This window comes from Eretmochelys imbricata, chromosome 6, assembly GCF_965152235.1.
Source record: "Eretmochelys imbricata isolate rEreImb1 chromosome 6, rEreImb1.hap1, whole genome shotgun sequence".
NCBI lineage: Eukaryota > Metazoa > Chordata > Testudines > Cheloniidae > Eretmochelys > Eretmochelys imbricata.
The window spans coordinates 86,178,132-86,203,912 of NC_135577.1; the positions used below are offsets into that span (position 1 = coordinate 86,178,132).

The window sequence follows — 25,781 nt, forward strand, 5'->3', positions numbered from 1 at the left end:
CACTGATTTCTGAATACAGGGCCACATCAGGAGTTGGAGGGGGCCCTGCATATTGATTTTTATTCGCCCCATACGAAAGTAGTTGTCTTTTTGTAGAGCAGAAAAATAATCCATTTAAAAGAACATATATTTAGGTAGTTAATAGGTTGATGCACAAAAAAAGTGCATTTAAAGGATTTTAAATAACATTTGTTCTAAAGTGTTACTGAATACTATCTTTTAGCAGAATATATTACAGGAGTTCTAAATCTCCTCAAAACATACAGGTTTAAGTTATCATGAAATTGACTTTTTGAGCTGTATTTTCAGCTGGGACTGTACCTTGCACTCAGGTACCTGTGCTTTGCAGTGAAAACACTTACACGTGCACATTAAAAATTCCAAGTACCAGGACATGCAGGGTTAGAATTCTTCAAGTGTGGCTGCACGGTGTAGGTACATGTATATGAATGCACAATTTGCTAAAAAGCTATGAAACAGGATATCCAAAATATCTAATTGGAAATAACTTTTGTAGGACAGTTCACGAGGTCAAATTTTTGAATGCTGGAGGTGGCAGAGTTCTCATTAATTTAAAACACTACTCACCTTTTCATATTCCTTTTTCTTTAACAAATAACTGCCCTTAACATGATACATTTTTAGTACAGGTACATTTTATTTGAAGAATCTGTGCTTTCCTTATAAAAGGCATCTGGGCATAATTTTATATTCGCATAGCTTGTATTACTGTTCCCCATCCTCTTTTCACACTGTTCATTTGCTTCAAGCACCTGTTATGTCTTATCTTGTCAAACTAAAGCCTTGATCCTACAAATGATTGCACAAGCAAACCCCTGCATCCCAGGGGAGACCCACCAAAGTCAAAAGGGCTCTGCAAGAGTGCAGGGCCTGTCTGTATAAAGGCAGTTGCAGGATCAGGTCCTAGAATTCTAAGGTCTTTAGAGGAGGGACTGTCTCTGTCTATACTCATTCAGCGCAACAGGGCCTTGATCTAGTTGTGGCTTCCTAAGCGCTACTGGGATACAAATAATAATCTGGCATTTTATTATGTTAACAGTATAATTTAAAAGTCAGTAATTCAGAAAGAGTCTCTTGTCAGAGTCCAGAGTGCATATTAAATTTGTTTCCATATACCTCGTAATAAATTGGTACAACACCACAAAATGAGAACCTGAAAAAATCATTTTGAGCCAAGAATCCTGAATCTCAGAGAAATATTGTTCAGTTCTGTGTAAATACCACAAGATATTTTGATGGCGAGTTTTAATATAAATGGGGCATTAATGAATAGAGAGCCAGAAGCAAGATTAAATCCACTTTTAAAAATCTCCTAAATAGACAAAAGAAAGAATCTGGTGTTCCTTCCACTTAAATTATTCCAAATGTTAAAATCAAAAAGACACACACTTCCTAATAGTACCAAACCATTATGAACAAAAATTAATTTCAACCCAATAATTCACAAACAGATAGCTACAAATGTAAGAGTAACTTCACCATTTAATAACTAGCTATAATATACTACAGTTAAAATCTTATTAAAAGCAAAAAGAGAATTTTTGCTAAGTGTAGTAATTCACATGTTTGCACTAAAAGTGTGATTGTGATTCCTTTCATGTTTTAGTTTTCATTGAATACTAAGATAAAAACTTCTGTTTCAAGTAATACTACCTGACTAGTAGATAGGGCTGCTTAAATGGGACTGGCTGGATCAGGGGACTTAGTGAGATACTGGCCCTTTCACTTCTACGACAATGAGACCTTGTCTACACACAAAATTGGTACTGCTTTAACTATACCAAAATTAAAAGGACACAACCTTCTTTATGTGGATGTAGCTATACAGTACCAGTATATACATGGTTATATTAGCATAGTTTATTCCCATACAGCAAGGGGAACAAGTTATACCAGTACAGGGCACCTTTATACCAGTATAACTGCATCCACAATGTGATTTGTGGGGCTATAACTGTATCAGTTTTAAAAAAAACAAAAAAAAAACAAATCACTAACCAACAAAGTTATACTGGTACAAAAACTATATATAGACCAGGATTGATACATATTGCCATCCAGGTTAGCAATAACCAAAAGTCAGTACTAATTAACAGCTGTTCAATGGCCTACGTGAAATAAGGTGTGGGGTCTTATTCTAGTGGACCTTACATAAACCATCTCATCATAATTGCTACTAGTCAACAGAATAAAAAGAAGCATCCCAAAAATGTAAGTCATGGAAGTTGAGCTCCTTAGACATGGTACTTCCAGAACTGAAGTGAGGTATATTGAATGGCAATGGAGAAAGACTGAAGGCTGTATGAGTCCTGTGGAAAGAATCTGCTTTCCAGTGCTATCAATTACACTTTTCACAGGCACTGTATTAGCTTTATTATCAGGACTTCAGAAATTCACTTCTCCACAGTAAATGGAAGTTTTCCCAGGCAAGTGCCAGCAACTTCTGCAGAATCTAAAGTTTAAGAACATAAGAATAGCCACACTGGGTCGGACCAATGATCCATCTAGCCCAGTATTCTGTCTTCCAAAAGTGGCCAATGCTGGGTGTTTCAGAGGGAATGAACAGAACAGGTAATCATCAAGTGATCCAGTCCCTGTAGCTGATTCCCAACTTCTGGAAAACAGAGGTTACGGACACTTCAGAGCATGGCTTTGCATCACTGCCCATCCTGGCTAACAGCCATTGATGGACCTATCCTCCATGAATTTATCTAGTTTTTTTTTAACCCTGTTACGGTCTTGGTGTACACAACACCCTCTGGCAAAGAGTTCCACAGGTTCACTGCACTGTGCAAAGAAATACTTCCTTTTGTGTTTGTTTTAAACCTGATGTCTATTAATTTCATTTGGTGACCTCTAGTTCTTATGATATGCAAAGAAGTAAATAACACTTCCTTATTTACTTTCTCCACACCAGTCCTCATTTTATAGACCTCTGTCATATCCCCCTCTTAGTCATCCCTTTTCCAAGCTGAAAAGTCCCAGTCTTATTAATTTCTCCTCATATGGAAGCTGTTCCATACCTCTAATAATTTTTGTTGCCCTTTTCTGTACCTTTTCCAACTCTAATAAATATATATATATATATATATATTTTAGATGGGGCAACCAGATCTGCTCACTGTATTCAAGATGTGGGGCATATCATGGATTTATATAGAGGCAATATGGTATTTTCTGTCTTACTATCTATCACTTTCCTAATGATTCCCAATATTCTATTAGCTTTTTTGACTGCCACTGCACATTGAGTGGATGTTTTTAGAGAACTATCCACAATGACTCCAAGATCTCTTTCTTGAGTAGTAACAGCTAATTTAGACCCCATCATTTTATATTTATAGCTGTCATTATGTTTTCCAGTGTGCATTACTTTGCATTTATCAACACTGAATTTCATCTGCCATTTTGTTGCCCAGTCACCCAGCTTTGCGAGGTCCCTTTGTAACTCTCTACAATCAGTTTTGGACTTAACTATCTTCAGTAACTTTGTATCGTCTGCATATTTTGCCACCTGTTTCCCCCTTTTTCCAGATCATTTATGAGTATGTGGAACAGTACTGCTCCTTGTACAGATTCCTGGGGGACACCACTATTTATCTCTCTCCATTCTGAAAAGTGACCATTTATTCCTGCCCTTTGTTTCCTATCTTTTAACCAGTTACTGATCCATGAGAGGACCTTCCCTCTTATCTCATGACAGCTTATTTTGCTTAAGAGCATTTTGTGAGGGACCTTGTCAAAGGCTTTCTGAAAAATCTAAGTACACTATTAGTTTTCATTATATTAAAATAAAAGTTTCTAACCCTTAAGACTGCAAAGAATCTTCTAAATATGAGCAGAAAGTAAACTAATGGAATACAGTCTTCCTGACTCTACAGGCAAACAGCTTCAGTATCATTGCTGCTCCTAGTTTTGTAAAGCAGCAACAGAATGTAAATTGATATTTGTTTGTTTGCTATTCAGAATTCTTTGGACAGTTCTGAACTGAAAAGAATCACAGAAATGTACGGACGAAAGGGACCTCAAGACGCGGGACCAAGTAAACCTAGACAAGACCAGACAGGTGTTTGTCCAACCTCTTCTTAGAAATGTCCAGTGACAGGATTCCACAAACTCCCTTGGAAGGCTATTCCAGTACTTAATTATCCTTATAGTTAGAAAATTTTTCCTAATATCTCACCTAAACCTCCCTTGCTGCAAATTAAGACCATTACTGTTAATCCTACCTTAAGAGAACAATTAATCACAGTCCTCTTTATTATAACCCTTAACATATTTGAGGTTATCAGGTTCCCCGCAGTCTTCTTTTCTCAAGACTAAACGTTCCCAGTTCATTTAACTTTTCCTTAAAGATCAGATATTGTGTACAATCCAATTTTATTAGATTGCATATGACATATATGTGTTTCACAAATACAAAAAGAAAAACATACACTATCTAAAACAACAGCAACATCGATATAATACATTAAAATATCAATCAGAACTTAGTAAAAACTCTTTTCCTTAGCACAATGTTAACAGGACAAAAATTGCCACTGATTTAATTACAACAGGGGATTGAGAAAGTATTAAAACCATTACCTTTTAAGAAGGTGATAAAGATTCTTAAAAAAAAAAAAAAAAAAAAACACAAAAGAGGTGAAATCCAGCATGCTCTCAGAAGCTGGAAAATTCTGTAATTTAAAAGCTAATGACATAGATCTTCTAATGTTCCATATTTACGTGGGCAAAAATGAAGATGCAAAGAAACTTTTCTACCTTTAAGGACAACAGTTTCCATGGTTTGCAATCTTAACTGAGCATGCCTTACGTATATGAGGATTTGATAACTCATTCAAATATGGTTCAAAAACAAGAGCTATCTTTCAAAGTAGAAAACCAAATGGCAAACTTAGAATCATGAATAATAGCCAAATCTTCTTGTTGGATAGTAACAGCCACTCTTTGTTTAAGTATAATGACAGGTTTCAGAGTAACAGCCGTGTTAGTCTGTATTCGCAAAAAGAAAAGGAGTACTTGTGGCACCTTAGAGACTAACCAATTTATTTGAGCATAAGCTTTCGTGAGCTACAGCTCACTTCATCGGATGCATACTGTGGAAACTGCAGAAGACATTATATATACAGAGACCATGAAACAATACCTCCTCCCACCCCACTCTCCTGCTGGTAACAGCTTATCTAAAGTGATCACTCTCCTTACAATGTGTATGATAATCAAGTTGGGCCATTTCCAGCACAAATCCAGGTTTTCTCACCCTCCGCCCCCTCACACACAAACTCACTCTCAGGAGAGTGGGGTGGGAGGACGTATTGTTTCATGATCTCTGTGTATATAATGCCCTCTGCAGTTTCCACAGTATGCATCTGATGAAGTGAGTTGTAGCTCACGAAAGCTTATGCTCAAATAAATTGGTTAGTCTCTAAGGTGCCACAAGTACTCCTTTTCTTTGTTTAAGTAGTTGATTATGTTGATTAAAAGATATAGACAATAAGTGGGTAACAGAAAAACCCAACTTAGCTATAATAAAGGTCTTATACCAGGGAAATAAGGCATACACAGGTTGCTCCTCCATCTCCTGAAGACAAAGATGGAGCAATCTATAATCTGGAAGAGTACATATTTTAGAACAAAATATAAGAAAAGCAATACAAACCGTACTACTGACAGAAAAAACACCCACCTCAGCATGTAAAAACAAGATGGGGTAGAATTTGGGAGAATTAAAAGTCTCCTACAAAATTATTTCGAATGGATTTGAAATTTGGCCTTTAAATCAATCTTCTGCAATATTATTTTAGCATTAAAAATTCTTAGCGCTGGAGCTACTCTGTTCCCACCATATGAGAGGGTAAAACAGAGCATCCTTTGAGCAGAGCTAAGGACCTTTTGTTTTAAGTCTTTATAATAAGGGAACCAACAGCCCAAATGATAAACTTTCTCCCTAAATAAGTAAAAACAGAGACTTGTTTTACAAGGTAAGCATGATGGGCAGGGATGGTGTCCCTTACCTCTGGTTTGCCAGAAGCTGGGAATAGGTGATAGGGGATGGATCACTTGATGATTACCTGTTCTGTTCATTCCCTCTGAAGCACTTGGCATTGGACACTGTCAGAAGACAGGATACTGGGCTAGATGGACCTTCGGTCTGATCCAGTATTGCCGTTCTTATGTGCCCTTCTATTTTCCACTCAATTTGCAGAGAGTCCTTCCCAAAAATCATGAGCTTGGTCTTATTATAATTGAGAACCAGGTCTTAAAATTTACAGTAAGAAGAAAAACAAGATATATTTATATAAAAATTATTTTACTGGTATAGCTTAGTTCCCCCCTGGGAAAGGGAATAAGCTATACTGGTACACGGCACCTATATATCATAGAACTGAGTCCAAATTAAGGATGGTACCAGTATAATTATTTTGGTTAAAAGGAAAAACTGTACCCCTAACTGAAAGAGTTATATGGATACAAAAGAGGTGTTTAGCAGAAAATTACTTTAAAAAAAAAATTCTTTGGGCCTTTGAGGCAAAAAATGGTCACAAACTGTTTTCCTTTGCAGGTCACCTTTAAGATTTTTCTGGAGTGAACCTTTGTGGAATACCAGCAATTGATTTTTCCTGCAACCCACCATTATTTGGATACATATAATGCTTACCAGCATACACAAAATCTCAGAAATGTAGGACTGAAAGGGAACTCAAGAAGTTATCTAGTTCAGCCCCCTGAGGCAAGACCAAGTATACCTAAACCATCCCTGACTGGTGTTTGTCTAACCTGTTCTTAAAAAACTCCAATGATGAGATTCCACAATCTCCCTTGAAATCTTATTCCAGTGCTTAACTATACACATAGTTTTCTAGTATTTCCTAATATCCAACCTAAATCTCCCTTGCTGCAGATTGAGCTGTTTACTTCCTGTCCTACCTCCAGTGGACATGGAGAACAACTGATCTGCAACCTATTTATGGCATCCCTTAACATATTTGAAGGCCATCAGGTCCCCATTCGATCTTCTGTTCTTAGGTCTAAACATGGCCACTTTTTGTAACCCTTCCTGTAGGTCGGGTTATCTAAACCTTTTAACATTTTTGTAGCTCTCCTCTGGACTCTCTCCAGTTTATCCACATCTTTATGAAGTGTGGCACCCAGAACTGGACATGATACTCCAGCTGAGGCCTCACCAGCGCCAAGCAGAGCAGGACAATTACCTTCTTTGTCTTACATATGATACTCCTGTTAATACACTCCAGAATGACATTAGCCTTTTTCTCACTAGTATCACATTGTTGACTCATATTCTATTTGTGATCCACTATAACCTCCTTATCCTTTTCAGCAGTTCTACCACCTAGCCAATTTTTTCCCATTTTGTAGTTGTGCATTTGATTTTTTTCTTCCTAAGCAAAGGACTTTGCACTCGTCTTTATTGAATTTCATCTGGTTGATTTCAAACCAATTCTCCAATTTGTCAAAGTTGTCATGAATTCTAATCATGTCCTCCAAAGTGCTTGCAATCCATCCCAGCTTGGTATCATCTGAAAATTTTATAAGCATATTTTTCATTGCCTTATCCAAGTCATTAATGAAAATACTGAACAGTAACAGATCCAGGACTGACCCCTGTGGTACCACACTAAATATGCCCTTCCAGTTTGATAGTGAACCATTGATAACCAGTCAGTTTCAACCTGCTCCTGATTGATAAGGGTATGAACAGCATCAGAGGCAAGCACTGCAGCTATTCACTTAGGAAGAGGACACAACACCAGAGTCTGGGAGGTCAAAAGTAGTGATAAAAGTAGAGCAGCAAACACATACATATGAAGTAGTAGCCAGGAGGCTCTGGGATGGGATGAGAGAAAAACAGGAGAGCAAAGAGATTCTGCTTCTCTCTTGCAGCAGGTTCTATAATTATCAGACACCGGCTACCTAGAGGCAGACACAAAAGATGAAACACCAATCAGGATGTAGGGGCAGCACTCTGGTAAGATTCCCAGCATCCTCATACTTCCCAGAAGCTAGGGGAAGAGGAAAAGGGAACTGACTTCTCACCTGGATAGTGTGGCTCACTCATTTTACCTATCTTTGGCTACTACAGTTGCATCCTCTGTCTATTAGGTACCTCATAAAACTTCCACGTGAGAAAATAAATGAGACACAAAGATTGAGAAGATAAGTTAGAAAAGAACAGCACTGCTCTCTCTTCCATATAACAATTATTCTTATGCATACAGAATTCATTTTCTGGGAATCTACAGTAAATTCTATTAAATCAGTTTAGAAGAGACATTGGAGGTTGGCCACTTCCAGTCTATGAGCAGCAAAGCTTTAAAAATAAAATAGCTTAAGAGCCTAAAGTCCCAATCCAGCAGAGTACTTTGGGACTACTGAAGTACTTAACGTTATACAGGTGCTTCCAGGTCCTAATTCAGCAAGCTACTTAACAGCCAAAAACACAACAGCTTACATTTTAAGACAACCAGAGTTGAAAATTCTGCAGTGTTCTAATCTGTTGTGTGAACTCCGGCCTTAGCAAAAGTGAATAAAGAATTAACATTACAAATACTGTTTTGTAAAAGGTATACATATTCATCTACTATATATTTGTCTATACATGTAGCTAATGATTGTGAACCATAAATTAAACATCTGTTCACATTTTAAAGAAGTCACCAATTTGGAGGAAATTACTCTCCCCAGAACATGAGATGAGAGAAAGTTCTGCAATAGCTGGGGGAAGGCAACAGTATCCTCCCTCCTCTCAAGTCTAATGGCTAAGCAGCAGTTCTGCAGAAAAGGACCTGGGATTTACAGTGGAAGAGAAGCTGGATATGAGTCAGCAGTGTGCCCTTGTTGACAAGAAGTGCAAGGGCATATTGGGCTGTATTAGTAGGAGTATTGCCAGCAGATTGAGGGAAGTGATTGTTCCCCTCTATTCGGCACTGGTGAGGCCACACCTGGAGTACTGCGTCCAGTTTTGGTCCCCCCACTACAGAAGGGATGTGGACAAATTGGAGAGAGTCCAGCGGAGGGCAACACAAATTATTAGGGGGCTGGAGCACATGACTTACGAGGAGAGACTGAGGGAACTGGGGTTATTGAGTCTACAGAAGAGAAGAGTGAGGGGAGATTTGATAGCAGCCTTCTACTACCTGAAGGAGGGTTCCAAAGAGGATGGAGCTAGGCTGTTCTCAGTGGTGGCAGATGACAGAACAAGGAGCAATGGTCTCAAGTTGAAGCGGGGGAGGTCTAGGTTGGATATCAGGAAACACAATTTCATTAGGAGGGTGGTGAAGCACTGGAATGGGTTACCTAGGGAGGTGGTGGAATCTCCTTCCTTAGAGGTTTTTAAGGCCCGCCTTAAGAAAGCCCTGGGCTGGGATGATTTTGTGGGTGTTGGTCCTGCTTTGAGCAGGGGATTGGACTGGATGACCTCCTCAGGTCCCTTCCAACCCTAATATTCTATGATTCTATTATTCTATGATTCTAAGTCTTGGAACCACTTTGTGGCCAATGTAACAGCAACTGCTGTTTCTAGTGCAACCCTCTCTATGAGGGTTGCAGGGATAGCTGATGGATCTGCAACTACATGGAAAAGGCAAATTTTCAGAGTTATCAATGGGATCTACTCATACAGTCCCTGCCTCATGACAGACCAATCAAGAATTCCCGTTAGCCTATTTTTCAGAGAAAAACAAAACCGCCATCCAGATTTTCAAAGGGTTGGACATTAGTTAATAATGGGGCATAGAACCTTTCACTTCCAGGCCACAGATTTAAATCCTCCATAGTTCAATAGTGCCTAAAAGACACTTTTGTCCCATAGCTATTTGGTGGCCTATTGAAGTTAGCCTAGATCCCAGTGGACAGGTACATACAATCACATAACACAAACCACAATTGGCCACTGTTGCCAGTTTAAGCAGAGTGCCAATTAATGAATAGGCTTAGAAAACAAACTATGTTCTCATTGTATATAAATGGTCCTTTCTCCCCCATCCCTCCAGATCATGGTTGATCATATTGGCTGCATGACAGAAAGCCTTCACACCATTTCTACTGTTCTAAGAATAACCTTTAAAAGAAAAAAAAAAAAGATATAAACCTCATGCTTCAGGGCACAAGCCAATCCCTGGGAGAGCTTAGAAAGAAACTTTACCTCTGGGCAGGTTACTTCATAATTATCCACTAATTTCTTGACTGTTGTTCTGATATCGGTCAGTGTCAAAGACAGGATACTGGACTAGACAGACCTCTGATCTGATTAGATATGGCAATACAGATCTTCCTAACAGAGAACTTAATTTACCAGTGCTATTAATCTGGCACTTTTCAAAAGCACTACTTTCACTTAAGCCTTACTCTGTTGGATATCTGCACTCTAGCATTGTTTGCCTAAGGCCAGCAAGCAATCATTCTTTCTGTAATCTAGTGACCAGATAGAATATAAAATTTATTCCCCCTTGATAATGGACAGCTGTTCTATGCAAGTCTTTCCCTTTACTCCCTTCCCCACTCATTCTAGTAACCCTTCTATCTAATTTTGGTTTAGGGGGTGTTTATTATAAATTAAGTTATATTGTTATTGTTGTACAGTATCCCATGTGCCTCAATGGGCAAGGTGAGGGCACTGTATAAATTACATTTGAGAAAAACTAAGAAGAACTAAAATGCAGGTTGCACAACAATTTCACCACCCAAATCAATGCCAATTGCCCTATAGATTTATGATGACTTATAGACTACCGATTTATTCACCCTAGCAAAGGAGGCCACTATATTGTTTGTAATACCAAAGTCTCAGAAGTCTTGTGCTTAATTACAATCAATTAAATATTAAAACTATACCTTGGACCCAACCCTACCTCACTGAATTTAGCAGCATAACTCCTAGGACCAGATCCTCAAAGGTATATTGGCTCCTAGCTTCCACTGAAAACAGGAACAGGCCATGTAGCTCAGTGGACTGTGTTGAACTACAGAATAGTACGTTTTATTTTGGTTGCAGTTTGGTCCAGGGTGCAGAATGCTATTTCCAGCAGCATGTCACTCTTGCCATAAAGTTCCAAGTTTCAAGCATCATACCAGGACTCAGAATTCAGTAAACTGGTTAGATACATATCCTGTATAAGTACTGACACCACAAGGCAGAACTAAATGGATCTAGTACTGTGAGAGATGTCACCCTTTAGGTGAGAAGTTAAACAAAAGACCTTCTTCTGGTAAAGTGCAAGATGGAAATTTAAGATCCCAGAATATTTTTCCAGAGAAACTGGGGATAATCCCAGTGTCCTGGCCAACGTTTTCCTTCTGTCTCAGTGAGACATACAGGTTGTTAATGTTTTAGTTCACAACTTTATATCTTAATTCATTACTTTTAGCAGTAAATATTATTCTAGTTTTAAATATTTCTTTCACTAGAACTGGAACAGAATTTAAACAACAGGAAGAAGAAACTAAATTGCTTTGAAAATATAAAGATTTCAGATCCCAAACAGTTTTAGAAGATAACAGAATTACAGGCAGCATTGGTAGCAATGCCTATAGTTAAAGTTACCTAACATTTTCCATAATGGTTTATAATTTTGCCCAGCTTGAATTGTCTGGGCAGAAATTTTATATGCTGGGTATCTGCCTCAGACTGGATTTTTTGAAAGCTTCAGCAAAAATGGTGTAGTCTTTTCAGCAATTATGTTAGCAGAAAAATTGTAAAAATGTTTTGCTCATTTACAAAATTCTTAATATTATTTAGCTGAGAACCCTATGTGCCTCCCTGCTTTAGAACGAGGACTTAAAATTTGGAGGAGAGGGCCCCCTCCTGTATCCACCAAAACACATAGCTGCCTTTTGACATCCCCCTAAAAATCTGCCTAAATTTGGCCAATTTATAAGCACTGAAAAACTGCAGTTTGCACATGCTCAGTAGAAGCTCATTTGTTTGGCAGCTAAATTCTCTACAAATTCATAGATTCTGTCTGCAGTGAGCATGCTCCATTCCTTTGCAGCTCCTACATGCCAGCTGACACATATCACTCCTGGAAAATGATTATGCATACTCCATTCAGAGGCTTGCAGGGACAGAGCAGGACTTTCCCTGCAATTTCTCTTCCTGGCTGCTGGAGACTGCTGTGGTGCTAGACAAAGTAACCAACAGCAGGGAGACAGTCTCTCCTGAACTCTCAGTGTTTCTCCTGTGGCACCATGGCAGTGAGGAGGAGGAAGCAGCCTGACTCAAATGCAAAGGGATGAGGAGCAGAGGGGAAGACATGGACAGGCTGGAAGCTATAGGAGCCAGAGTGGAGGAGGAAGAGAACGGAAAAGAGGCAGAAGGGTCTGTAATAACTAGAGCATACTTCAGAACCTGCACTTGGACCCAGGATTCTTGAGTCTCAATGTTCTTGTGCTTCCTCCTAGGAAACAGCAGTGAAATCCACTGACAGTGTCTTTCTTACCCCCCACCCCAACATACACTCTTACTCTCAGTGACAAAAAAAGTATGATTTGATTACAGGTTGACTGTGGCCACATTTCTTTTTATTAAAATAGATCAAAGCAATATAGGTCAAAAAAGATCTTGTTTAGTAAATTTCTGTTTTGTCTGAAAACCGTATTTTCAATAAGAGTTTAGGCTTCAGGCTAAATTTCAAAGCTACACAAGAGGATAAATACACATAAATAATATTACAATTAATAAAAAGATTTATACATAACATGGACTTCTACACTTAACCCCCCCATACAATACTATGAAAGTATAGGCCAAAATCAAATTAACAGTCAACTGCGGTAAAAGGGGAATAACTTATGGCTTGTCCCCCATCTCTTTATACTGTTTAATTATATGGCTCCAAACAGAGAGATACTTTAGCAGTAACTTGATTTTTGCACTTTATTTGCCATGCATTTTAAAGAGCTAAATTTGATCTCCAATATAAGCCATGCAGGACTACTATTCTAGCCTATCAGCCTCAGTGCATGTATAATAGTTAAATTTTACAAAATACACAATTCATGCTCAGATGTTTAAGAGTAGACAAACCTGAACGGCTTAGGTCTTAGTGGAAACAGACCTTTTACCTAAAATTTTTCTTGCCAGCCTTTAATTCAATCTTTTTATTGGTCATTTTAAAAGATTACATTAATTTGAGGAGTTTTGCTCAAATCTGAGTGTATTTTGTAGTTCCACATTCTAATTCATGCACCAGCTTTAATAAAAAAACAAGCATATTTTAGTCAGTCACCTTTGTATTAAAAATGAATGAAAATTCTCCTAAAGGATTAAAATTCAGATAAAATGTAACACTTACTGAGGCAAATCCAATTATTCAGAGACAAACTTATATTGCAATTTGATCAGAACAATAGCACTATATTTCAATTTATTCTCAAAGTGACATGAACAAATATTTTACAGGAGTGCACTATCCTCTAAACGGAAATGTGAAAAAGACTCCACATTTCATCCTGTGAAGAAACAAGGCAGCAAACTTTGTAGTTGCATTAACCAAGTATGCATCTACTTTTCAACCGAACATTTTCCTTTAACATGCTCACTAGGTGTCAAAAGAAACAAATGGAAATGTGTGAAAGGGTAATTGATGATTAACATTATATTTAGCAAGGTGAGAACTGGCCTTATTCGATTTGATAGAAAGTGTTGCCAACTTCTTCTCACATGGGCCTCTCACATGTCCACTTTCAAAAAGGGCATTCTGTTGGTGATCACAAGCACTTTGCTAGAAAGTGTCCACCTCAGATAGGAATATTCTACAATGACTTCAGATCAAGATACCAGATTATTGGTCCACACTGGGCTATAGCCAACATGTTAGAACACCTAACTAGACAAAGGTAGTCCCCAAGGCAAAGCAAGGGGACACTAAACCCTACAAAAGACTAACCATGAGGAAAGAAAGAAAGGACATTCTCTTGCACCAACTCCACCTCCTGAAGTTGTATTCTGATCTCTTTCTTGAGCCAGACATCCAGAGAAGGTGGAGTGAAAATCTCTGACCATCAGCTAAGCCAAGCCTAAAGTCTAAAACTAAGAGACAAAGGAGACCAATCAGCGCCCCACACAAAACAAGCTCAAATTATTTGCAACATCAGAACTAGTGCTCAACTAAGACTAATGATGTGATGTAAAAACATAAGAAGATGAGAACTGCCATACTGGGTCAGACCAAAGGTCCATCTAGCCCAGTATCCTTTCTTCTGACAGTGGCTAATGGCAGGTGCCCCAGAGGGAATGAACAGAACAGGTAATCATCAAGTGAACCATCCCCTGTTGCCCATTCCCAGCTTCTGGCAAACAGAGGCTAGGGACACCATCCCTACCCATCCTGGTTAATAGCCATTGATGGACCTGTTTCAGAGTAACAGCCGTGTTAGTCTGTATTCGCAAAAAGAAAAGGAGTACTTGTGGCACCTTAGAGGCTAACCAATTTATTTGAGCATGAGCTTTCGTGAGCTACAGCTCACTTCATCGGATGCCACAAGTACTCCTTTTCTTATTGATGGACCTATCCTCCATTAATTTATCTAGTTCTTTTTTGAACCCTGTTATAGTCTTGGCCTTCACAACATCCTCTGGCAAGGAGTTCCACAGGTTGACTGTGTGTTGTGTGAAAAAAACTTCCTTTTTGTTTGTTTTAAACTTGGTGCCTATTAATTTAATTTGGTGACCCCTAGTTCTTATGTTATGAGAAAGAGTAAACAACACCAATTTCTCCACACCAGTCATGATTTTATAGACCTCTATCATATCCCCTCTTAGTGGTCTCTTTTCCAAGCTGAAAAGCCCCAGTCTTATTAATCTCTCCTCATAAAGCAGCAGTTCCATACCTTTGTCTTATTATCTATCCCTTTCTTAATGATTCCCAACATTCTGTTCACTTTTTTGACTGCTGCTGAACATTGAGTGGATGTTTTCAGAGAACTATCCACAATGACTCCAAGATCTCTTTCTTGAGTGGTAACAGCTAATTTAGATCCCATCATTTTATATGTATAGCTGGGATTGTGTTTTCCAACGTGACTTACTTTGCATTTATCAACACTGAATTTCATCTGCCATTTTGTTGCCCAGTGACCCAGTTTTGAGAGATTCTTTTGTAGCTCTTCACAGTCTGCCTGGGACTTAACTATCTTGAGTAGTTTTGTATCATCTGCAAATTTTGCCACCTCACTGTTTACACTTTTTCCAGATCATTTATGAATATATTAAATAGGACTGGGCCCACTACATACCTTTGGGTAGAGGTAGAGCTTCTGAGAGTACATCTACACTATACCAGCTTAGGTACATCACCCTAGCTGTGCCGGCATAATCCCCTAGCATAGATTCAGTCTACACTGACAGAGGGGTTTTTCATATAGGAGCAGGAACATCATCTCCCTGAATAATGTGTTGATGGAAGCATTCTTCCATTGACATAACTACCCCCACACTGAGGTTAGGCCAGCATAGCTACATCAGTCAGGGGTTTAGAGCAGGCCCAAGAAGACGACAATGTGAGAGTGCTTATATGGCAAAATCAAAAACATCTGAATTCGCCAACATTCCACTGGAGCACATGGACTTGTATTTTAATTATTTGATTAAAATCCTATTTCCACTACATAGTACAACTATTTCCGTATCTGTACTGCCATGGAAGAAAGGCAAAGTCAGGAATCACATGAAAGGGCGGGCCTCCAATAAATATGCAGATCCTATCCCCTCTAACATACACAGGGTTTTGCCATGGATCTGAGGGCATCCACAGGCTACTGTGTCATGCTGTCTGACTACTTCATGGCCCGGCGAAGCTTGCCTTGCCCCCAACAGGACAAAGGCCCAATCCAGCAAAAATGTATGCATATGCTTAAATTTACACTGTGAGTATTCCCATCCGGGGAACTATTCAGTGTGTAAATTTAAGCATGTGGAAATTTTGCAAGATTGGGACTTAAATGAAAACTTTATGACTTGAAATTAAGAACATTTCCTGGTCCCTTCAGAAAAACAATGTACTGTAAGGGAAAATTCAACCCAACTAACACACTTATAGCTAACTATAAACTAATGGATTCAAAAATGAAAGTGATCACATCTGAGAAAATTACCTTTAAAATTCAGGATTTCTCCAAACCCTTAATAGTAGTGGTCTCACCCCTCATTCCCCTAACTAAAAGCTTCTGTAACTCATACAAAGATAGTACCAAAAAGAAGCACTGTTAGCAGCACATAACATGTTCGCATATACAGTATGAGCAGAAACAGCTTAAAAAACCTATAGGAAAATACGTGCACCCTGGAATGACCAAATATTATATCCCTCTCTCACCATTCCTCACTTTTCTGAGCATGTTCCTGTAACAAACTAATGCTTTTGGAATGGAAGTGTTTTTTGTCTACCAATTACACAACTTGAACAACCCAGCTTAAATTGCTTATTTCTCTTTCTAAAATTTTGCCACTTATGGGGTACAAAAATACCATTTGGTGACTTCCACACAACTTCACTCCAGAAACCTTATCAAAGAAGTCTTTGAGGAAACTTTTAGCAGTCATTCATAATGTTCCCTAGTTGATAATTACATCTCACTCCAAAAGTTTGTAAATCTGTTACCCAGTACATCAACGAACAGTTTCTCACCAATGTTTATATCATTTTTCCACTCAAAAATCATGATAATTTGCAAAAATTTTCCTGTGTTCCATTCAAGTAACCTCTGATCACACAGCACATTTTCTGGACATCAATGGATGTCAAACCACCCAAACTCCAGCCTACTCCGTGCACTGCAGTGGCCTTCCTGGACAGAGGGCTGAATGGAAATTCCTTCAAAACACATCAATGTTACTTCAGGATCAATAGGACCGCTCTGGAAAAAAATGCCAAGGGGCTAGATGTGCTGCCTCCAGCAATCACAGTAACTGCCAAGACAAGGAATTAGAAACTGATCCCAGGAATCCAACCCTAGCCACTAGTAACACAATAAACACCATTAATCACATAGCTAGCAAGAGACATTGTACTTGTCCTACAAATAACTTGTTACAGAATTCATAACCCCAAGTTTTGTAAAAATAAATAAATGAAGTAAATAATAAAAATAGATATACAATAACACATATTTAATGAATAATATGTATAAAATGTGTTTACCTTGCACCATTATTTCTAACTACTTCCACTGTTTCACCAACAAAATATCGATCTTTGACATAAGCAAAGATTTCATCACAGATTTCATGAAGTCGTGAGCGATGGGTAAGGGTGGCCAAATACAGAACTGGAACTATGAGTGCCTCTGGAAAACTCTGGAGATTAAGTCTGGCTTTCTTTTCTGATTCCAGTGCTTCCTGATATGTGAGTCCAGGTTTACCTGTCACAGCACAGCTCCATACAAGGCTGTTACACAGAATGGTGCGTTCAAAAAAGTCACTATAATGAAGAAAAAAAGAAAAAGAGTGAATAGAATTCTAGCTAACACCTACAGATTATTCACAGTTAATAAGGTGTCACATGTTTTTGACCAACTAAGTGAAAAACACTCTTTACGTGTCTAAAATTTAAACACTACACTGCTTCTGTTCAAGTTGTAGATTGTAGTATCTCCAGACTTAAATTACAGTAATCACAGTATATATAGAACACATTATTATTGGCTCTCACTTCATGATGGAATACTTAGAGTCATTTTGCCACTTCTGTTCAACCCAATTTTTCAGTGCTTGATAAATCTACTACTGTAGGGCCAAAACCTGTTCTCACTACAGTCTACATCAGGGGTCTCAAACACGCAGCCAGCGGGGTTATTTTCTGTGGCCTGCCAGCTCCCTGCCCCCCCGCGTTTACCTAGAGCAGCTCTGGCCCTGCGAGCACCGGAGGCAGGGCAGGCTCCCCATCTGCCTGCCCTGGCCACGCACCGCTCCGGGAAGTGGCCAGGACCTGGGGGAGGGACAGGGGGCACAGGGTTCTGTGTGTTGCCGTGGCCACTCCTCCAGGTACCTCCCCCGAAGCTCCCATTGGCCGCGGTTCAGGGAAGGGGTTGGAATGGGGGCAGGGCAGGGGCGGAAAGAGGCAGGGCAGGGACGGGGCCTCATTGAAGGGGTGGAGTGAGGCCAGGGCTGGGGCAGCAGGGTGGGGGGACATGGTCAGTGGTGCGGCCCTCGGGCCAATGTACTAGTCCTCATGTGGCCCTCATGGTCATTTGAGTTTGAGACCTCTGGTCTACATGCAGCAAAACTCTCCCTCTGATTTTAACTGGGCAGTGTCAGGCCCTTGGGCCCTGCAAAAAAGCGCACATACACAAGTAATTTTATAGATCAGAGTAGTCCCACTGAGTTCAATGAGACTACTCATGGGTTTAAATTTAACACCACCATTCTATGTATATGCTTACAAAATCAGCATCTAAAATTGTACAAGTATAAAACAGTCTTGCAATTTTTTTCTTTTTAAATGGTTTTACTTCATTTAAGTTCCACTTTGCTTTTCAGCAGTCAAAACACTTGAGTGCTTTTGAGTGTTCTGGCCCATCAATGGGGTAGTTAAAAAATAACACCAAGCATTTCTTTGAAATAGTTTTTGTTCTTTCACTGTTTGCATTGCTCTTATAAAAGCATTAAAATATTTTTTCTGCAGATTCTTCCCATCCCCCTTTTCAATTTGGCAAATATTGATTTTTCTTCCCCTCTTGTGTTCCAATTAATACTGAAATTACCATGGTTATTCTTGTTTACTTCCTGTTTAGTACACCAGCATAATTTCTACAGTATTGATTATTCAACAGCTGTTGCAGGGTGAGCCCATCACAACATTTTTTGATGAACCTGGCAAAAATAGTGGTTTGTTAAATTCATTTCTAGATGAAATAGTTGATTTTTTTTAAGTTAATGTAGAATCAAAGCCATTTAGTAGATTATAGTTGTTAAAATACATCACATATTGTTGATCAACTAACAGTCTGACAGTGTGCCTTTAAATATGCATTCCTTAATGCAGTGTTTCCTAAACATTTAAAAGCTGAGGACCACTTCAGCATAATGAAACCAATCATTGCCGCCTGCCCCGCCCCCCTCCTGCAACCTTACCATGTGTTGTTATACATTAAAACACACAACAAATTTAACATCTTCTGTGTCATTCCAGCTAATCTATCATGCCCCATCCCCCCTGGGGGGGGGGGTGCGGGAGAGAGAGGGTCAACTCCATACTTTGGGATACACTGGTATACATCTTCATAATGTGATTGGTTGTTTTTTTTTTTAATGCTTTGATGAGGAGTGAAACAGTTAACAAGGATGACATTTAAAGTATTATCATTGTCATCTGAGTTAGCACCCAATGAAGTGAATGGGCCAGCTCACACCTAAGAGCTATTGTTTTAGGCTCTTTACACACTCAGGCAGACATCTGTGGATCATTTATATTTGCTTCACCTTTTCAAAGCTTGCATTGCAACCTTGTCTAACAGCTAGACACAAACACTGTGTACATGAAAGCTGAGACTCTACAGGACAATTGAGAGTCTGGCCATGTCTCCCAGCTAGTCCTCCACATGCCTTCAAAATGGGAGCTTTCCACACATTAGGAAAAGTTCCTTAAAAGAACACCAATTTCTCTACTTTGTGCATTTCACAGCATCTTTGGCCCCAATTCTGCAAAGACTAATGCATGCACTTAATTTACACACTTGGAGTAGTCTTCAATGCATATAGTTGAATATTTACTAAATCTTTGCAGGGCTGGGGCCTTTGTGTATAGTCCCACTATTTCCCTGTCAATCACCTACTTTTTCCTTTGCTAAGGAGATTCTTAGAATTATCAACAGGAAATCAGAAAAAAAATTTCAAACAAATTATTTTTAAAAAGTTTCAGGATATACTATTTAAAAGATGCACTATCAGAAACTGGAGTTTTTTAAAATTTGTTCACTTGAAACATAAATATCAAATTGACAATGTTCCTTTCAGGGCTGCTACCTTTTTCTGAGGAGTGGTGGGGACAGACACGTTATTTAAATGAAACCTTTAACTTAAAAAAAACCCCACACATCTCTCAAGTAAAATCTACAAGTAAATCTGTTATAAGTGAAAGCTAAGATTACCAAGAAAGAAACAGGTCTGAGGAAAACATTTTTTTTTTCAGTCACTCTACAACACTTTGTGTATCCTGTTTCTCTGTAGTTAGTTTACTCTTTTGTTTTGTGTGGGTTTTTCCACACATCAGCATGGAGAAAAAATAATTTGCATAAAAAGTAAATGTACTTATAAAACTATCAAAATAGTCACAAAGACACAGGAGTCAGCAAAGTCCCTGAAACTACCTTTCATCTCTCCCTCTCTCTCGCTTTAAAAAATTGATTACATTTAATCTTGGCAGCATCCCTTCACTTTAGCCAGCAGCTACAAACAGCACATCAGACAGATAAATTAAGTCACAGGTCATTAACATGTTATTGTAACATATTAATAATTTCACTGAAACTGGGTCTGAGAGAACAAAAATCCAACATCATGTCAATAGATTTTTAATATTCCAACACTCCTGCTCCATGGAGGCATATTTGTGCCATTGTAGTTATGTAAATAGAAGCTACCAATACAGCTAAGTAGTGGTAGTTACAATATTCTATATTAAAAGAAATCGAAAAATAAAAGGCTTGATTGAGCATGTTGCATTTAAATTCACAAAAGCAAATACATTTAAAGTTGAAATTGCCATTGTGTCCTTATCACATCCCTTTATGTTGAAAAGCTGTGACATATATGGTGTTTTAATATCACCAACTGTTCCAAGATCTCTGCACCTGAACATATTGGGATGAAGTTCATATGGAATGGCAGTTGAGGCCCATCAGCATGAACCCTTCAGCCTATGTAAACCCCATTTGACTTCCATGGGTTCCAGAGTAGCAAAAATCAAGTTGCAATCCAGAGATTAAGTTGGACTTCCTTTTGTTGGAGGCCTTTATGCTAAACCATGAATTTGAATGGCATGGTTGTATTTATATTTATAAATGTATAAAGTATTAGCAATGTAAACAGTTAACTTTTTATGCAAGAATAAACCCATTGACAAAATCCTGGGCAAAAGCCTTGAAAAGTAGCTCAATCCTGTTACTAAATAAGTAAAAAGGATTTATTATGAGTCAGATTCAATTAAAAAAAAAGTGAAATTGCATCCAGTTTCTGCACTGAGAATCTTTGTGAAAGGCCGCAGAAGCCTGATTTAGGAGTTTCTGGAGCCTTGTGCAACAGCCAAAACGATGTGTGTGGTTCTGATTAAATTGAACATATTCAAATGTTTTCACTTATCCCAAGACCTACTAAATATATGTTTCTATTGTGTCTAAGAATAAGCTTATTTCAAATCAATTTCTTTTTCTGGAAAGTTTAAAATACTAAGGAAAGGAAGTTTACTTAAAACAGAATTAAAAACATAAGCATCAAATATTGCAAAATGTTACTTCATCCTGCCATATGCTAAACCCAATGTAAAGGGTAGAACATAAATGGATTATCCTGAATTTAGAAAAGAAAAACCTTTTCTCAAGTCAGTCATCTTTTTTTTTTTTTTTTTTAACATGGATCCCTATCAGCATCTAACATACAACGTACACATAGGCATGATGTTAGGATACTGACTTACAAGGATGCTGGTGTGAATGGCATTTCCTATGTTCCAAAATATCCTATCTTCAAAAGGGGTCAATACAAGATGCTTCAAAGCAATGTACAAAACACCCCAAAGTGAGCAGTTATGGACTCATCTGCCTATAGATAATTTCTTCCTAAGATCCTTAGTTAGAGGTTAGCTATTCCCTGAAGAATATATTCCAAAATTCTGGGTTTCTCTTTAAAAAATAATAAACCAACACTGTAATGTAACTATTTACGCTCTCATTACCCATTTACACATTTTTGGAATTCTGCTAAACTACCGGCATCAATAATATCTGGCGTCAATGTGTTTCACTCGCTGATTGTGCAGTTGTGTAAAAATGTTTCCTTTGACCAGTTTCAAATATGCTGACCTTCAATTTCAACAAGTGTCCCATTGATCTTATATTATGAGACAGGGCAAACAGACGTGCCCCAACTACTTTGTTTATGCCATTCATTATTTTGTATCTCTCGTCCCCTCTTTATTTCTCCTCTCTGTACTAAACACTCCCAATCTTTTCAGTCTCTCTTCATATGGAAGAAACACTGCACGGGTCTGCACCTCACACTGCACCAGATAGTACCACCAATTTTTAAATGGCTTTATAATTTTTCCATTCCATTTCTCATGCTTCCTAACATTTGTTTTTTCAGATGCCGCTACACACTGAGCTGTCCACAGTGATACTCAGATCTTTTTCCTGACCTGTTACAGTTAATTTAGAACCTAGTAAAGTTCTAAACAGACAGAAAACACAAAAGATCTGTGTGTATTGTACATGTGTTATCAGCACAATTTTGTATGGGAGCAAGGCATAGACCTTAGACTCTCATCAGGAAAAGAGGCTTAACAGCTTTCATATATGTTGCCTTTGTCAAATCTTTGAAATCTCCTGGAAAGACAGAGTCACCAACACTGAGGTGCTCAAGCGGGCCAGCATACCCAGCATGAAAACACTCCTCAAACAGAGACGCCTATGATAGCTTGGGTATGTGTGATGAATGATGGGCACATCCCAAAGGACATCCACTACAGCAAATTGGCATTTGAAAAAAGATGCAAAGGATGCCCAAAATTGCGTTTCAAGGACATTTGCAAGAAAGACCTCAAAGAAATGGACATGCATGTAGATAACTGGGAAGATCATATTCAGGACCACAGCCTTTGGAAACAAGAGCTTAACAAATGTCTCCAGAGTTACGAGAAGAAGCAGTCCAGCTTAGCAGAGGAGAAAAGAGCTCGCAGAAGGTAGAGCCCAAAGGGTTGAAACACCACCTTTAAATATGACAGATGCAGCCAAAATTCTCTCTCGAGTGGGTCTCTTCAGTCACAGCCATGGCTGCCATAAAGAATTTACTCAGTTGGTTTTTACCTCTCACGGTGCATATCCGTGGTCTCTCAAGACTGAAGGATGCCTACTACTACTATTAGTCAGGTATGAGAATAATTTAAATTATTCCTTCCAGCATGCAATATCTTGCAACTGTCAATACTGAATTTCATGTGCCATCCTACTATTTAATTCCCTATCTTTGATCAGCGTCACTAAAGATTTCCAGTCCTCTCCAGTCTCGATAACCTTAAATAACTGTGCCACCTGCAAATTTTGCCATCTCACTGCATAACCTCTCTTTTATAGATTACAGAATTATGAAATATTATTTCACCCTATTGGAAAATAAGTTCTGAATCACTAAAAAAAGGTCTTTTTAAAATGTTAGTCCTGCTGAGTTCTACATGCATTGGTTATTATCGTGATGGCTCTCCAGCAGCAAAGGGATGATACAAAAATGTGAGAAATACATCTCTATTGCTACTAATAGTAATTATAAAAGTAAATTTGAAGCCAGATGATTTCCAAGTTTTCCGTTGGTATTACTGCAAGTTTGCACAAATACCAACTCTTAAGCACATAATGTAAACTGAGGTGTCTAACACCTAATGTGCTAGATCCAGCAGCCTACTTGATGTATTTATGTGGCCAATTCAGATTCTGTGCAATCTGAACTTAAAAAAAAAAAAAAAATTCTAGGTCTTATGGTTGCAAAAATAATCTAAATACAAAGTGAGTGTACACCGAGGCAGTGTTGTCTTCCCAACTGCACAGAGCATAAAATAAACAATGGGTCTGGAAAGTGTGAACTCCCCAGCCCACATAAATCTCATTGGTCATACACAGAGAAGAAAAAAGGTAGGTTTTCCAAATGTGTTCGCTAACGCACTTTTAAATGCCACTTTACAACTAGTGGAGACAGAATTTGCCACCTTTAAAAACATGGTAGATGGGGATTCTAGACTCTCAGTTAGGGTACACCACAACCAGCTAACACAATTTTAAAGATGTTAAACTATGACTATACAAGTTGTTAAGTGATGTTTCAAGTCATATTGGCTAACCTGATTTAAAATAACCAACCCAAACTAAAGACATACCACCTTTTCTTCCAGCCTAAACACCACCAGAAACAAAGCAAGGGGACGAGAAACAGATACAGGAGAACAGGCGAGTGCAGAAATAGTAGTGGTCCAGAAAGTGAGAGAATATTTTCCCACAGAGCGATATCTAATACGATAAATAGTAATTGAGAGGTTAGTGAGTACATGAATGCCATGTTCAATCCTTGAATATATATGCAAAGTATCATCAGATCTGGGGGGAGATTCATTGAGACCTGAGTGTAGTATATAATCCAAAATTTATCCTTCAGCCTACAAACCAGATTTAAAAATGGAATTTGGCCCTTTCCATAGAATGGGTGACATTCTTATTTTTTTAATCTTCACACCTCTTCAATGCACCTAGGAAAGCTTCATCCCACTAAGTGTCTTTCTAAACTGGACATACACACTCGATTTTCATTTGGGATGTCAATGAGAGTCAGCTATAATACTGTGATAACAATTCTAATTTATAAAAGAAACTTTCAAAATAATGGAATTATGAAAAGTCTTATGTTCTGCAGAAAGACTTGGGTCCCTAGGTTCCTTCCCTTTACATCCTTGAGACTTTAATGCAAACACTTCCAAACTACACTTCTTAATAAACTTTCTTTAGGGTTTTTGTTTTTAAATTCTCTCCTTCACTACTTTGCTCAGAAAACCCTTTCAGAAGTACTTAATCCAACTTCTTTTAAGGTTTTATTAGGTGAAGTCTTTTTTAGTAGCAAAAACAAGTCCAAGCATGAGAAGACTTAGGTGTGCTCTAATTTCATATGCTGCAAATGAAAGTATTTCTGATTTAATCTCACTAGGCTGCATTAATTTAAAAAAATATACAAGACAAGATTTGATTTCTGGGAACATTTTGTGGGTGGATGGAGGTGGTTAATTAACATTCATATTTTAGAAAGAATGCTGGATCAGACTGTAAAGTTAAAAGGGTCAGCTTTAAAAATGTCATATCTCTCTAAAGACTTCTTACCCACTGCTGTTACAAAGTAATAATTATAATCAGCGTAAGTAAGAGAAAATAGAGAAAAATAATTGTCTCTGCGTTTTGAGTATACCTTGTACATATGACAACACTTTGTTTCACAATCTCTGTCAGATTAACACAAAAACAAGGGAAAGAAACATTTAAAAAAATAGAAAAATTACTGTAAAACTATTAATATTGGAGGGGGAACATGAGGGGCAAGTGTACTACTTGAAACTGTGCTGGGTTTGTTTGAGGTGTTTTTACTGCATTAAGTTGGTGTCCCTCTGACATGGAGAAGCTCAGTTACTTATTAAGGGGAGCCATAGAAGACCTTAAGAGGCTGCTCTGAGCAGAGAGCCTGCAAAGTGTTTGGAATTAAAGATGCGTCAATAATACCCCTGATACTAGTGCCCTCAAGGACAGATGCAACATCCTCCGCCCCCAGGAACCCTCCCCAACCGCAAAGGACGAGTCTCGGGGCTGCAAAGCTGTGTGACGAAAGAACCCCCCTACTATTGCTTAGGTGGCCGAGCAACTGCAACCGCTGGGGCAGGGCACGTTCAAGACCGGGAGCTGGGAGCGACTTCAAACGGTCACCCAGCAACTCCCAACCCGGCAGTGCACTGGAGCTGGCAGGGGCGACGCCAGGGGCTGCCCGCGGCGGCGCAGCAACCCCG

The 25,781-nt window shown here is 38.6% G+C and overlaps 1 protein-coding gene across 3 annotated transcripts in view; it reads right to left on the reverse strand.

The window, feature by feature from the left end:
* The window catches only part of BAZ1A (bromodomain adjacent to zinc finger domain 1A), a 117,908-nt gene that overhangs the window by 90,458 nt on the left and 1,669 nt on the right, over positions 1-25,781 (reverse strand). For all 3 annotated transcript variants that reach the window (XM_077819033.1, XM_077819031.1, XM_077819032.1), the window contains exon 3: positions 17,181-17,459. In XM_077819033.1, coding sequence (XP_077675159.1) covers positions 17,181-17,459 — 279 coding nt within the window. The remainder of the gene's footprint in view (positions 1-17,180; positions 17,460-25,781) is intronic.